Source organism: Lolium rigidum, chromosome 6, assembly GCF_022539505.1.
Source record: "Lolium rigidum isolate FL_2022 chromosome 6, APGP_CSIRO_Lrig_0.1, whole genome shotgun sequence".
Taxonomy (NCBI): domain Eukaryota; kingdom Viridiplantae; phylum Streptophyta; class Magnoliopsida; order Poales; family Poaceae; genus Lolium; species Lolium rigidum.
In genome coordinates, this window is record NC_061513.1 from 164385587 (window position 1) to 164401534 (window position 15948).

The following is a 15948-nucleotide window of genomic DNA, read 5'->3' on the forward strand; positions in this document are numbered from 1 at the left end:
TGAAATTTTTGAAGCTACACTTGTTTTATCTTCCTATGCTTGTTACTTTGCTCTTCATGAACTTGTTTATTTACAAGATTCCTATGCATAGGAAGCATGTTAGACTTAAATTTGTTTTGAATTTGCCTCTTGATGCTCTCTTTTGCTTCAAATACTATTTCTTGCGAGTGCATCATTAAAACTGCTAAGCCCATCTTAGTGGCTATAAAGAAAGAACTTCTTGGGAGATAACCCATGTGTTTATTTGCTACAGTAATTTTGTTTTTTATTTTGAGTCTTGGAAGTTGTTTACTACTGTAGCAACCTCTCCTTATCTTAGTTTTGTGTTTTGTTGTGCCAAGTAAAGTCTTTGATAGTAAAGTTCATACTAGATTTGGATTACCATGCAGCGATTGCGATTTCTTTACTGTCACGAATTTCTACCTGCCTCCCCGTAGGTAGCTCGGAAAATTAAGCCAATTTACGTGCGTGATCCTCGGATATGTACGCAACTTTCATTCAATTTGGGCATTTTCATTTGAGCAAGTCTGGTGCCTCAATAAAATCCATCTTTACGGACTGTTCCGTTTTGACAGATTCTGCCTTTTATTTCGCATTGCCTCTTTTGCTATGTTGGATGAATTTCTTTGATCCATTAATGTCCAGTAGCTTTATGCAATGTCCATAAGTGTTAAGAATGATTGTGTCACCTCTGAACATGTTAATTTTTATTGTGCACTAACCCTCTAATGAGTTGTTTCGAGTTTGATGTGGAGGAAGTTTTCAAGGATCAAGAGAGGAGGATGATATACTATGATCAAGAAGAGTGAAAGCTCTAAGCTTGGGGATGCCCCGGTGGTTCACCCCTGCATATTTTAAGAATACTCAAGCATCTAAGCTTGGGGATGCCCAAGGCATCCCCTTCTTCATCGACAACATTATCAGGTTCCTTCTCTTGAAACTATATTTTTATTCGGCCACATCTTATGTACTTTACTTGGAGCGTCTGTGTGCTTTTGTTTTTGTTTTTGTTTGAATAAAATGGATCCTAGCATTCACTGTGTGGGAGAGAGACACGCTCCGCTGTTGCATATGGATAAATATGTCCTTAGGCTTTATTCATAGTATTCATGGCGAAGGTTGAATCTTCTTCGTTAAATTGTTATATGGTTGGAATCGGAAAATGCTACATGTAGTAATTCTAAAATGTCTTGAATAATTTGATACTTGGCAATTGTTGTGCTCATGTTTAAGCTCTTGCATCATATACTTTGCACCCATTAATGAAGAAACACTTAGAGCTTGCTAATTTGGTTTGCATATTTGGTCTCTCTAAAGTCTAGATAATATCTAGTATTGAGTTTTGAACAACAAGGAAGACGGTGTAGAGTCTTATAATGTTTAAAATATGTCTTTTATGCGAGTTTTGCTGCACCGGTTCATCCTTGTGTTTGTTTCAAATAACCTTGCTAGCCTAAACCTTGTATCGAGAGGGAATACTTCTCATGCATCCAAAATCCTTGAGCCAACCATTATGCCATTTGTGTCCACCATACCTACCTACTACATGGTATTTCTCCGCCATTCCAAAGTAAATTGCTTGAGTGCTACCTTTAAAATTTCCATTCTTTACCTTTGCAATATATAGCTCATGGGACAAATAGCTTAAAAACTATTGTGGTATTGAATATGTAATTATGCACTTTATCTCTTATTAAGTTGCTTGTTGTGCGATAACCATGTTTCTGGGGACGCCATCAACTACTCTTTGTTGAATATCATGTGAGTTGCTATGCATGTCCGTCTTGTCCGAAGTAAGAGAGATCTACCACCTTAATGGTTGGAGCATGCATATTGTTAGAGAAGAACATTGGGCCGCTAACTAAAGCCATGAATCATGGTGGAAGTTTCAGTTTTGGACATATATCCTCAATCTCATATGAGAACACTAATTTTGCCACATGCTTATGCATTAAAGAGGAGTCCATTATCTGTTGTCCATGTTGTCCCGGTATGGATGTCTAAGTTGAGAATAATCAAAAGCGAGAAATCCAAAATGCGAGCTTTCTCCTTAGACCTTTGTACAGGCGGCATGGAGGTACCCCATTGTGACACTTGGTTAAAACATGTGTATTGCGATGATCCGGTAGTCCAAGCTAATTAGGACAAGGTGCGGGCACTATTAGTATACTATGCATGAGGCTTGCAACTTGTAAGATATAATTTACATAACTCATATGCTTTATTACGACCGTTGACAAAATTGTTTCATGTTTTCAAAATAAAAGCTCTAGCACAAATATAGTAATCGATGCTTTCCTCTTTGAAGGACCTTTCTTTTACTTTTATGTTGAGTCAGTTCACCTATCTCTCTCCACCTCAAGAAGCAGACACTTGTGTGAACTCGTGCATTGATTCCTACATACTTGCATATTGCACTTGTTATATTACTCTATGTTGACAATATCCATGAGATACACATGTTACAAGTTGAAAGCAACCGCTGAAACTTAATCTTCCTTTGTGTTGCTTCAATACCTTTACTTTGATTTATTGCTTTATGAGTTAACTCTTATGTAAGACTTATTGATGCTTGTCTTGAAGTGCTATTCATGAAAAGTCTTTGTTTTATGATTCATTTGTTTACTCATGTCATTACCATTGTTTTGATCGCTGCATTCATTACATATGCTTACAATAGTATGATCAAGGTTATGATGGCATGTCACTCCGAAATTATCTTTGTTATCGTTTACTCGCTCGGGACGAGCGAGAACTAAGCTTAGGGATGCTGATACGTCTCCGACGTATCGATAATTTCTTATGTTCCATGCCACATTATTGATGATATCTACATGTTATATGCACATTTTATGTCATATTCGTGCATTTTCTCGGAACTAACCTATTAACAAGATGCCAAAGTGCCAGTTCTCGTTTTCTCGCTGTTTTTTGTTTCAGAAATCCTAGTAACAAAATATTCTCGGAATTGGACGAAATCAACGCCCAGGTTCCTATTTTGCCCGGAAGCATCCAGAACACACGAGAACCGCCAGAGAGGGGGCACATGCCCACCAAACCCTAGGCCGGCGCGGCCAAGGGGGGGCCGCGCCCCCCTATAGTGTCGGCGCCCCTTCGACCTTCTGACGCCGCCTCTTCGCCTATTTAAGGGCCCTCGACCTAAAACCACGAGACGGAAAAGCCACGGTACGAGAAACCTTCCAGAGCCGCCGCTATCGCGAAGCCAAGATCTGGGGGACAGGAGTCTCTGTTCCGGCACGCCGCCGGGACGGGGAAGTGCCCCCGGAAGGCTCCTCCATCGACACCACCGCCATCTTCATCAACGCTGCTGTCTCCCATGAGGAGGGAGTAGTTCTCCATCGAGGCTCGGGGCTGTACCGGTAGCCATGTGGTTCATCTCTCTCCTATGTACTTCAATACAATAATCTCATGAGCTGCCTTACATGATTGAGATTCATATGATGATGCTTGTAATCTAGATGTCATTGTGCTAGTCAAGTGGGTTTTACTTATGTGATCTCCGGAGACTCCTTGTCCCACGTGTGTAAAGGTGACAAGTGTGTGCACCGTGTGGGTCTCTTAGGCTATATTTCACAGAATACTTATTCACTGTTATGAATGGCATAGTGAAGTGCTTATTTATATCTCTTTATGATTGCAATGTGTTTTGTATCACAATTTATCTATGTGCTACTCTAGTGATGTTATTAAAGTAGTTTATTCCTCCTGCACGGTGTAATGGTGACAGCGTGTGCATCCGTGTTAGTACTTGGCGTAGGCTATGATTATGATCTCTTGTAGATTATGAAGTTAACTATTGCTATGATGGTATTGATGTGATCTATTCCTCCTACATAGTGTGAAGGTGACAGTGTGCATGCTATGTTAGTACTTGGTTTAGTTGTGTTGATCTTTCATGCACTCTAAGGTTATTTAAATATGAACATTGAATATTGTGGAGCTTGTTAACTCCGGCATTGACGGTTCGTGTAATCCTACGCAATTAGTTGTGTTCATCATCCAACAAGAGAGTGTAGAGTATGCATTTATCTATTCTGTTATGTGATCAAAGTTGAGAGTGTCCACTAGTGAAAGTCTAATCCCTAGGCCTTATTCCTAAATACTGCTATTGCTGCTTGTTTACTCGTTTTATCTGCGTTACTACTATCGCGTTACTCTTGCTTGTTTATCGTCCCGGGCAAAGCACTTTTCCGGTGTCGTTGCCACTTGCTCATACTTATTTATACCACCCGTATTTCACTATCTCTTCGCCGAACTAGTGCACCTATTAGGTGTGTTGGGGACACAAGAGACTTCTTGCTTTGTGGTTGCGGTGGTTGCATGAGAGGGATATCTTTGACCTCTTCCTCCCTGAGTTCGATAAACCTTGGGTGATCCACTTAAGGGAAACTTGCTGTTGTTCTACAAACCTCTGCTCTTGGAGGCCCAACACTGTCTACAAGAATAGAAGCACCCGTAGACATCAGCCTGCCTTTTACATATTTGGGTTTGCCCTTGGGTACCATAAGGCCCTGAGTATCTGATCTTATGCCAATGGTATCTAGAATTGATAAAAAAAACTTTCTAGAATTTCATCCTTGATGTCATATACTGGAAGGGTAAAACTGTTGAATTCTGTGATTCAGTCTTTGCCCATGTATGCAATGTGCTCCTTTAAAGTACCAGTTACTATTTTTGTCCACTTTGAGAAGAGTGGAAGGCAATTCCTTTAGTCAGACAGAGAGAATAAAATTCAAGGAAAATGTCTATCAAGCTGCGAAATGATGTGCATGCCAAAGAATCAGGGAGGTTTGGGGATCTTGAACCTCAGAGTGCAGAACCAAGCTCCCCTAATGAAAAATCTGCACAAATTCTATAATAATGCAGATATCCCTTGGGTGAAACTGATCTGGCATGCATATTATGAAAATAGAGGTACTCCACAAACAATCAACACAAAGGCCTCCTTTTGGTGGAGGGATTGTCTGACATTTCAGGACAAATATAAGGAGATGACAAATGTGGATATTCAAAATGGGAAATCAGTCATTCTATGGAAGGACAGTTGGAACAGTGATATCAGACAAGATCCATACCCCCACTTGCATTCTTTTGCTAGAAATCAGAAGATCACAATTCACAAGGCAGTTGAAGTAAATAGTGATAATATATATGATGTTTCATATTCCCCTTAGTAATGTTGCCCATAAAGAATTGCATAACCTGGAGCAAGACTTGCTGGATTTGAATATTACAACACATTATGACATATGGTCATTTCATTAGGGAAGTAACTTCTCTGCAATAAAGGTGTACAGGAAACTTATTGAAAATCATCATACACCTAACTGCATCTCTACAATATGGAAAGCTTGTAGCATTCCGAGGCACAAATTCTTTGCCTGGTTATTGCTTAATGGTAGACTTAATACAAAAGAGATGATGAAACACAAATATTTCTATGTGGAGTTCTCAGACTGCATTTTATGTGATACATGCCCTGAAGAAACAAATATACACCTCTTTTTTGAGTGCACATTCAGTCAAAGCTTCTGGTGGGCACTAGGTATTGAATGGAATGTGGATATGAATCTTTACCAAATGATGGATGATGCTAAACGGAGGATTTCCTTGGATTTCTTTATGAAAATAATGATTGCTGGATGTTGAAGCATTTGGGACCAAAGAAATGATGCGATTTTTAATGGAAATCCTCCAAATATTCAGAGATGTATTGGAAAATTTAAAGCCACTTTTACTCTTATTATGCATAGAGCTAAGCCTAGTCTTAAGGAAGGGATGCAATCCAGGATTGATACCCTATGAGCTTGTAATAAGTGATACTTTCATTGTAAATACCCCACAATTTATTAATAGAAAAATAACACAATACGGAGCCTTTCCCTAATGTATTTGTGTCAAAAAAAAGTTATTAAATGAATTGATGTATTTTACTAAGCACCTCTCACTAGTAGGAATACCTATATGGGTGAGATTACATTAGTGGCGTTTTATAGTATTGCCGCCACTAGTTAAACCGCAAGCGTTACAGAACAGTTGACGTCACCAATATTAAGTTAATGTTCGCTACCGGTATTTCACTAAACGCAACTAGTATTTTTGCATTAGTACCGCAGCACCGTAAAACCATGCCACTAGCTGAAGTGGGTCTAGATAATTAAGAAAAAACATCATTACACCTAGCTCCGCTACACTCTCACACACATTGTCGCCGCGAGTCGCTGCCGCTGCAACTCGCCACGTTGCAACCGCTAGAGCCCATCAGCAGCCATGCCTAACTTCTCTCTGTTCAAAATTTCCCGGTTAGTCACCCATGCTTGCACTACTCCAGCTCTAGCACGCTTAACTTCTGTGTCACCCATCCTCACACTACTCCAGCTCTAGCACGCTTAACTTCTCTCTATTCCTTCTGGAACCAACTTCCATGAAATAAATGACACTTTATTGATAATACTACCATATCAATCATATTAATATATATTCCTTCATGTCGCACATCTTTATTTTTTGAGTTCCAAATGTTTACTTATGTAAAATGAATAAGTAATGTTAATCTTCAATTCAAATGACAATAAGGAAATCATGTAGATATAGTTCAAATCTGACCGGTTTCCTTCTAGTTTGGTAGAAATCTGTCTTTTTTCACGAGGGGTGGACATAAATGTTTCAGATACCCCGGTTGGGAAATTATGTATGTAAGGTGATCTAGTATTTTTGAAAAATAGGGTGGTACCATTGTGAAACTTTCATTTGGTGGTTGCTTCACAAAACACCCCATTTTTGGGATTCGGAAAATGGAAAATAGCTTTTTGGTGCAACGAAAATGAAAACTTCCTCTAGCAACATTGTTCGCCATCCCAAGATGCATAGGTGTGCATAATATGGGCACATTATCACAAAGTATGCGATGATTCTAGCCGTAACATTGGTCGTTCGGCGTGAAAGCCATGAAACATCCCATATGATAGCTCTTTTTTGAAAAGGTTTTTTGAGATATTTGCAATATTCAAATTCGATATTTTCCAAGATAGATCTTATTTTCCTAATTTTTTTTATATATTATTTGTATTTTTGTGAATTATAATAATTTAGTTATGATTTTTCTAAGATTAATGTGGTAAAATGGAAAATAGCTGTGCCGACGGCAAAAACTTCGGCACATGGCTTCCTGTGCCGATGGTTTTCCTGTGCCGACGGCTTGCCTGCTGGCCTAGCCGGAACGGTCCTTGTGCCGACGGCCCCGACATTTAGCCGTCGTCACAGAGGATGGCCGTCGGCAGTAGCGAAACTACAACACAATTGTTGGGTGGGCCAGCCCAAAGAAGACCATCTATTTTTGCATTTTTGGGCCAATTTTTCTTCCCACACTTCAATGTTTTGGACTGAGTTGGGCGGGCCATGGCCTAATTTTGTTTCAACATAGGTCCGCCAATGGCCATCGGCACCTTGTGTGTTCCCTGTAGTGGAGGGTAAAGCACGCTTTGCCGAGCCAGCGTATAGTGTGCGAGTGCTCGATCAGATTTGTAATGTTTACTTTAATTCTGCAATTATATATTGTTCAACTGGTTTAAATATCGTTGCACATGTTTGAAAGTGCATGGAGCCCCCATGTGTGGTTTTGGTAATTAATGACAATCCCTATGGACTAATGTTTGCATTGAGTTATATTTGTAGGAGTTGTCCATAGGCAATTCTTGAACCATATGTTGGCTTCAAGGTTGCAATAAGAAGAATTTGATGAAGGACATCAAGTGTCAAGTATGTCTTGAAGATGAAGATGAAGTGAGCCCTCAAGTTACTTCAAGACATCAACATGTTTGTATTAGGTTGCAATAAGAAGAAATTGATGAAGGATATCAAGTGTGAAGTATGTCTTGAAGATGAAGATGAAGTGAGGCCTCAAGTTACTTCAAGACATCAACATGATGAAGAATGAAGAAATGAAGTGCAAGTTCAAGATGAGCCAACTCGAAGAGTTCATAAGCTTGAAGCTTGCCATGGAGAAATGAAGTGCAAGTTCAAGATGAGCCATCTCGAAGAGATCCTTTGCTTGAGTCTTGCCATCCATATGGTGATCATGGATATGTGAAGATGCGCCGAAGAAGAAGCTCTCCCATGGTGGATTATGGGGGAGCAATCCACATGGTGGTCATGGTTATGTGAAGATGCGCCGAAGAAGAAGCTCTCCCATGGTGTATTATGGGGGAGCAATCCACAAGACTTCGTCAAGCAAGCACAAGCAAGAAAGGCGTTCCATCTTGTTGTGGTCAAGATCGTCGTCATCGAGCTCAAGTGGAATGCGCAAGTATAAGGTTTGCTCTTGATAGGGTTTCTTTCTCACCGGTCTCATAGTGTAGTTGGAGACCGGTTTATAGTTTAGTTGCCGTACTATCAAGAGGGCTCTCGAGTGAGTAACTCGATCGTATCGTTCGGAGAGAGCTCAAACCTTTGCATCCTTGCATCATCTTTCTTGGTTGTTATTTGGACCTTATCCATGTGATGTTTTAGAGCTTGTGCTTATTCTCATGACAAGTTCTAGCTCATTGAAAACGAATTTCGCATAGATCACTTGTTGCGTTTTCGAGTTTGATTCATCATCTTTCTTGGTTGTTATTTGGATCTTATCCATGTGATGATTTAGAGCTTGTGCTTATTCTCATGACAAGCTCTAGTTCATCAAGAATGGTTTTTGCACGGGCAACTTGTTGCATTTTCGAGATTGGAGGTTTTACCGGTATGTCTTTTTTAGATAGGTCAAACCTTTCATCATTTGTTTCTATCCTCCCTTGTTGGACTATGATGGTTTCCTGCATGATCTTGTAGAGCTTGTTCCTAGCTTCAAAACAAGCCCAAGATCATCAAAATCGGAGTCCGGATGCTAAAGTTATACCCGTTTTAGTTTTGGTGTTTCTGCAGTTTGCCAGGCCGGATTTTCCGGGCCGGATTCTCCGGGCCGGATTTTTCGGAAATATCCGGGCCCCTCGAAATCGGCTAAGGACCAGAAGAAAAGTAGCTCTGGATAGGGGCCGGACTTTTGGCCGGATTTTTACCAGGTTTTGTCCCTGAGGCCGGATTATCCGGGGGCGGATTATCCGGCCCTTACTTAGGCCGGATTATCCGGCCCTGGTTTTGCCCAACGGCTCGATTTTCTTGGGGGGTATAAATACCCCCCTTCTTCCTCCTTGGGCCGTGGCTTCTTCAACTCTCTCTCTCTCCTCCATTGTTGTTCTTGAGAAGCTTGCTCTATCTCTCTATCCCTCCATGATTCTTGCCCCATTTTGAGGGAAAAGAGAGAGGAGATCTAGATCCACACTTTGACCAAACCAAATCACCTCTTTGTGAGTGAATCTTTGGGATCTAGATCTTGGAGAATTTTGTGTTCTCCTCTTTGTTCTTCCTCTCCTATTCCCCCAATAGCTTTTGTAGCTTTGTTGGAATTTGAGAGAGAAGGACTTGAGCATCTTTGTGGTGTTCTTGCCATTGCATTTGGTGCATCGGTTTGAGTTCTCCACGGTGATTCGTGGTGGTGAAAACAAGAAGGTTGTTACTCTTGGGTTCTTGGAACCCTAGACGGATTCTACGCCTTTGTGGTTATTTGTTGGGAGCCTCCAATTAAGTTGTGGATGTGTGCCCCAATCTTTGTGTAAGGCCCGGTTTCCGCCTCGAAGGAAATCCCTTAGTGGAACCGTGACCTAGGCCTTTGTGGCGAGGGTCACCGGAGATTTAGGTGAGGCGTCTTCGTGGCGTTCGGTGTGTGGTGTGAGTACCGCATCTTGGGGTGAGGCCTTTGTGGCGTTGGTGTGCATCGAGCAACCACACCTCAAGGTGAGCCTCTTGTGGCGTTCGGGAGCACTAAGCAACCGCACCTCTCCACCGGAGATTAGCACTCGCAAGAGTGTGAACTCCGGGATAAATCATCGTCTCCCGCGTGCCTCGGCTTATCTCTATACCCGAGCTCTTTACTTATGCACTTTACCTTGTGATAGCCATCGTGCTTGAAGTTATATATATCTTGCTATCACATACTTGCTTGTATTGCTTAGCATAAGTTGTTGGTGCACATAGGTGAACTCTTGCTTAGAATAAGTTGTTGGTGCACATAGGTGAACCATAGTATATAGGCTTTGGGCTTGACAAAGTAAACGCTAGTTTTATTCCGCATTTGTTAAGCCCATCTCGTAAAAGTTTTAAATCGTCTATTCACCCCCCATCCCCCCTCTAGGCGACATCCGTGTCCTTTCAATGTTACCATGTCAGCAACAATGGCGAGCTCTTTTCATTATAAAGCATCAAAGATAACAACTGATGTAAAATAATGGAACTGTGGCATGCTTTTTGATAGCATATGCAATTATGCATTGGTTGCCAACATTTTGAAAATCAGGGACAACTTAGTTACAGAATTAGCCGATAAGCATGTTGCAACAAAATAAAAGAGAAGTGGCCTTCATGATTTTTGTCATCGGATCGCACGAAAATAGCTTGTCCATTTAACCTTAGACCATGTACTATGTGTGTAAAAAGCGATTCATTTTGGCTTTTGAATCGGTTCGATACATAGCAGAGCATCGAATCATCATGTCTGACAACAAAAGCGACTCAAGTTCTTGGTTCGGTTCATTACAATTAAACAATAGTATTTCTACAGGTATGAGCATGCATGGGCAGAAAATGGCAGATCAGTCCAAGCTAAAGGATTAGAAAATGAGTAAAAGAACCTTACTTTATCTAAGCTGTACCCCACTGCTAGACTTTGGTGCGGTTCTACACATAGTGGAAATTAGAGATCGATTCAAACTCTGACAACATTTCAGAATGAACCGGCACCACGTAGTACATGGCCTTACAGCCTCTAGCCCAGGCTTCTTTTGAGATAATATATTTCCTGACATGGACAAAGAGATCACAGCCGAATTGCATGTATAATCACTAGTTACACCATTTGGGCACAGAAAAATATGACAATGTTTTCGAGGTCTAGAAAAGTATGGCTAAGCCTCTGAAGTAGCTAAATTGATGAATTTGTGAATGAAAGAAAGTCCTGTGTTATAGGCAGAGTAAACCAAGAGATAGTATCACAGTGGTTCAAATGGCAGTCATCATCAGATAAGCACTGGCAGGTAGCACAAAACAGAAAGTTCTCCTTGCCAGTAGAAGCAGAGCCAAACCAGTAGAGTTTTTCTCAAGCGTACACCATGGACAGGTGTATCATATTGCACAGAAGGAAGACCAAGCGGCCGATTCAATGCATTTCGAAAGAACATCTCTAAGTTCTGGGATTAGCACCCAAACCCGCTACACTGCAACAAGAAAAGGAAAAAAAAAAGCTTGACTTCGCCCAACAGCTAGCCACTACTTCGAGGAAGAGCATCTGGGGCGCGTCGCGACCAACGTCTGGCACCTGCATAGAGGACCCACCCCAAGAAAGTCCGGACTAACGTACCCTCCACTGATGCGCCATAGTAACTAGTAGAGTAACACTTTCATAACCCTGTTATGTTTCTGAATATATATAGTGGGCATTCCAATGGCAGAAGTAACATAGGACAATTACATAGCAAGAAACTCACCCAAATGGAAGGGATACAAGAAATATGCAGCTTGCAAAACAATAAAAATGAGGTATATTACTTTGTACTACTAACACGATTAATTACCTATATTCCCCCTTTGACTGGACCTCAGTTCAGAGATATAGAGAACCCTTAGCCCAAAATTATTAGCTAATCAAACAGGTCAAGTGGATTGCAACAAACCTGGCATTCAGTAAACATCTCACTGCTGACAGACTCTCCACATAAATTTGAATAAAACTAAAGAGAGAAGTTATGCTACCATGTAGAACACCTGATGTGTGAAGTAAGGACCTGAAGACAACACCGAAAGCCTATAGTTTGTTTCGTGCTCCATATTGCCTATGTGACATATTCTCTTTGCATTTCTAGCATGCTGTGTAGCTAATTAAATGGTGAAAAAGCAAGAGCATGTATATGTAAAGTTACATAATGGTTGTTCTTGGAGATGGTAATTTCTAAGCTTCTCTACTTCTAGGTGAAATAAATAAGCGGATAATATAATATTTTCTGGACTAATCCATGTTTATCAGAAAATAGTGAACACTAGTAGCATTGCAATACATTCTTGAGTAAATAAGACCTGGATAAAACAGGAGTAGTCCATGTTTAAGAAATTCACACTTTAAAATCCTTATTATGGCCATACTAAAAGGAGGACATATATCCAAAGGTAACAAACCAAAGCATTATCCACATAACTGAATGAACAAATAAATGCACGGTATGTGGCAGACGAAAACAATAATAGAGAGCCATAATTTTTAGAGGAAATAATGGAAAGTTATTGTATTCCAAATTTGCAATAAATTCCCTCAATTCTTTGGAGATGAAATGATAGAATAATCAATATGACTAAAATATATGAACCAAAGTAGACGAATGAGGTGTTTTCCACTCGAGAGAAGTGTTATGAAGTGTTTAGAAGAGCACTGGAAAGACAAGAAAAGAAGTCCACAAAAATGGCATCTTCCTTATGTATAGAAAATTGAGATCGTTGTTACAAGAAATTGGTCACTTTAGCGGGATTTTTCTTTTCTATTTTTTCTTTCTTTTTTTGGTTGTGTGCATCCGTATGGCTAGTAGGGCACTACGCTATTGCAGAGGCTGGATGTAATTGGTATCTCTGCGATATTAATATATTAATTGATTGAAAAAAAAGAAAATTGAGGTGTATCCACAGTAAAAGTTGTTGCCTAATCATTGTTCAGAAATTATAATTTGTTTTTCTGAGTGTAACTATGCATAGTTATGCATCTGGCAGTGAATCTCCGAATGTTGCATTCATATATAGTATTAGTCCGCTCTTTCACCTTCTCAAAATAGGCTTTCGTCCCGCTTTATAAATAAAGCAACCACATCCAAACGGAGTTCACAACCCACAAGTCCGTTCTTTCACATGATATGCAAATGATGGATTTATTTGGTTTACACATATTGCATTGCAGTGTTTAGTTCTTTTCTGTTGTTTCAGCCCATGTTTAGGTTTTATCTGTATAGGAGCCATCATGTGCAAGCCAATGCAACCAAGCAACTTAACAAGATTTTCAGCTAGAATTGATGAAAGTGGTTGGGTTTCATCTTGATTCGTCATCTATATAGACGTCCTGAAGTTGAAGCTGGTTAAAGATGGTTGGATCATGGTGCATGGTGGGAGCAAAGGCTCATGTGAGATCACCTTGGGAGGAATCAATGTGTTAGCTGTCTCTCATGTTATCTGTATTGGCTACCTGTTGGGCTTTGCACCAAGATAGTGCTTACCTTGTGAATGCACTTTGAATAACAGCAACTTTGACTCAAACATGTGAAGAATGCATTACCGGCGCAGCGAAGCGCACTTGTGGTTCTAGCTCGTACTAGTTCTGTACATCCAGATGTTAGTTTCAAGCCTATATTTTCAGTTCTCGCTAGAGATAACATGGCCAAGATGAAGCCATGTAGTATTAGTAGTCGGTTAGTAATAATTAAGTAACTACTGGGTAGCTTGGTGGTGAGGTCTATCTGAACCAAACAAAACCAAACAGATCGCTAGCGCTTGCACTTGTTGCAGTAATGGGTTAGCGCGGACACCTTGGATGCACACCTGTAGCAGAAGCTGTATCCACACCTACAAGCAAGGTTGAAGAAGCAGATAAGCCACAGATCGTTCCACGGTTATGAACCAACGATTCATGGCCAGATCGCGTTTTGTCAACAGCACCTGCATTTGATGTAATTGCACCCTTCGGATTTCTCCACGTACATCCGGCACTTGGGGCACCGCTGCCACCTCTGGCGGCCGGCGAGCCGGCGGAGCAAGAGATCGTCGCGTCCGCGCTCGTCCTGCCCGAGCTGCTGGAACTCCCTGCACTCGACGCCGGCGTGCCACGGCACGGCGCAGCGGGCGCAGAAGAGGCGGTGGCAGTGCGGGCACTCCGCCTGCGCGATCGCGTCCCCGCCATCATCTGCGAGAAGAGGCGCCGAGCATTCCCTGTACGGGCAGTACACCTTGTTACCGGCACCGAACGAGGACTCGCACAGCAGGAAACCCCACTTGTCGAGGAGATCCGGGGAGACGATGCCGCGGCAGCTCTCCGGCTCGACGGCGCCCGCGCCGCCGCAGCCAGGGTCAGGGCAGTCTACGCGCGCGGCGTTCTCGCCCAGCTTCGCGGCGACGTACTGGGCGACGCAGGTGAAGCAGAACTCGTGGCCGCAAGAGGTGACGCTGAACTTGAGGATGTCGGCGACCGTCTCCATGCAGATGGCGCAGTAGAAGAACTCGCCGTCGCCGTCGAGCGGCGAATCGGCTCCACTGCCGTCGGTGCGCGATACTGGGGACGCTTGGGGCCTGAGTAATATTGTGCGGCTTACAATTCGTTGTAATCGACTTGTGCATCGTCACGCGGTCATGGGAATGAACCAAGGAGCTAAAGAAAAGTATGGAGTTGGTGGGTTACCTGGATAGGAACAGGACGATCAACATCGCGACGGCGAGGACCCATGTCTTGGCTCGCCAGCTCAAGCCCTTTTTACGCGCAGGCGCGGCACCAGGCGTAGTCGCGAGCGTGTCCGTCAGTATTGGCGGCGGCGTCGGCGGCGAAGGCGCCCGCCATGGCGCCGGTGGAGGCGCCGCGCCCGACGCCGACGGCAGCAGCAGGGCGTCGTCGAGGAACACGGCGACGGGCGCCTTGTCCACCAGCCCGCCGTGGAAGACGGCGCACATCTCTGCTGCTTCCGTCGCGGTGGCGTTGCCGGCCGGCATGAGGCCTTCCACCGGCTGCGCCTCGGCCGAGAGGACAAGGAGGAGGAGAAGGGCGGACAAGGGGAAAGTCCCGGCGAACGGCATCGCGCTTCTTCGTCGCCGTGCGATTCTTTGTTGGCTATGGATTTGGGGAATATCAACTTGGATTTTGGGAACAAGGGTTCAAGCAAGTTGGGGAATTTTACCGGCGAGAGCTAAACTCCTCTAGTGCCTTGCTCAGTTGCTTCTCAACTACAGTCTACAGTATGAGTGTATGACACAGTAAAGTAATCTCAACTCTCAAGAAGTCCTTTTTATTTACTAGTGCTCCCTCCGTGAACAAGTGACTTAGCTTTCTGTAAAAAAAAAGACAAGAAAAAACATCGAAAAGCACCGTCTTGCAAAAGTAAAAAGAGAAAGCAAACGCAACCATGTGCCATTCTAAACGTGTCGCTCTGGAATAGAAACTCGGCACTTGAAGATCACGAAGCCAAATTATCTCCCTAAAAAAGCTCGGCAATTTAAAAACAAAAGAAGAAGGTTGTCCTCTCTCAGTTATATTTGTTTTTTCGTTCCCCATTCATGTCTTTCACTGGTCTCTTTTTTTTTTTTGAACAAGCACTGGTCTCATTTGAAATGGCAAAAGGGAGAAGGGAAATGATCGACTCTTTTGTGGTGGCTTGAGAAGAGCACCTAAACAGTCCTGCTACGAATATATTTCTTTTTACAATTGAAGAAACTGCCTTTGATGGCTGATCACTCATAAGTGTAAGGAATCTTGTAAATCTTCGAGGGAAAGTATTCATAAATATATAATTTAACTTAAAAGGAGCATAAGAATATCAATAAAATTTTACCAATTGAGACCTCACTCTCAGCTACACATGTCTATCAATGTTCTGAAAAACAAGTGGTGAATGCAACAGGTGGATCAAAGCAGTAAAGTAAAATACTCCCTCCGTTCTTTGATATAAGACTAGTCACATTGGAAAGTAATATAGAGTAGTGTCATGCATATGTCACTAGTCTATGTTACTATCTTCATATGACTGCATTAATTAACTTGTAGACGCATTCTATCTTGAAAAGTGTGATGTTATGGTAACTTAATATAGGTAGTTACTACATCTATCT

General features: G+C 42.1%; 1 protein-coding gene across 1 annotated transcript; it reads right to left on the reverse strand.

The window, feature by feature from the left end:
• Positions 1-13533: 13533 nt before the first annotated feature.
• On the reverse strand, positions 13534-14919 carry LOC124663500 (E3 ubiquitin-protein ligase RSL1-like). Its single transcript, XM_047201195.1, has 3 exons — positions 14531-14919; positions 13795-14421; positions 13534-13701 (listed from the first exon to the last, which is right to left on the reverse strand). The coding sequence occupies exons 1-3, from the start codon at positions 14917-14919 to the stop codon at positions 13623-13625; spliced, it is 1095 nt and encodes a 364-aa protein (XP_047057151.1). The 3' UTR covers positions 13534-13622.
• Positions 14920-15948: the final 1029 nt, after the last annotated feature.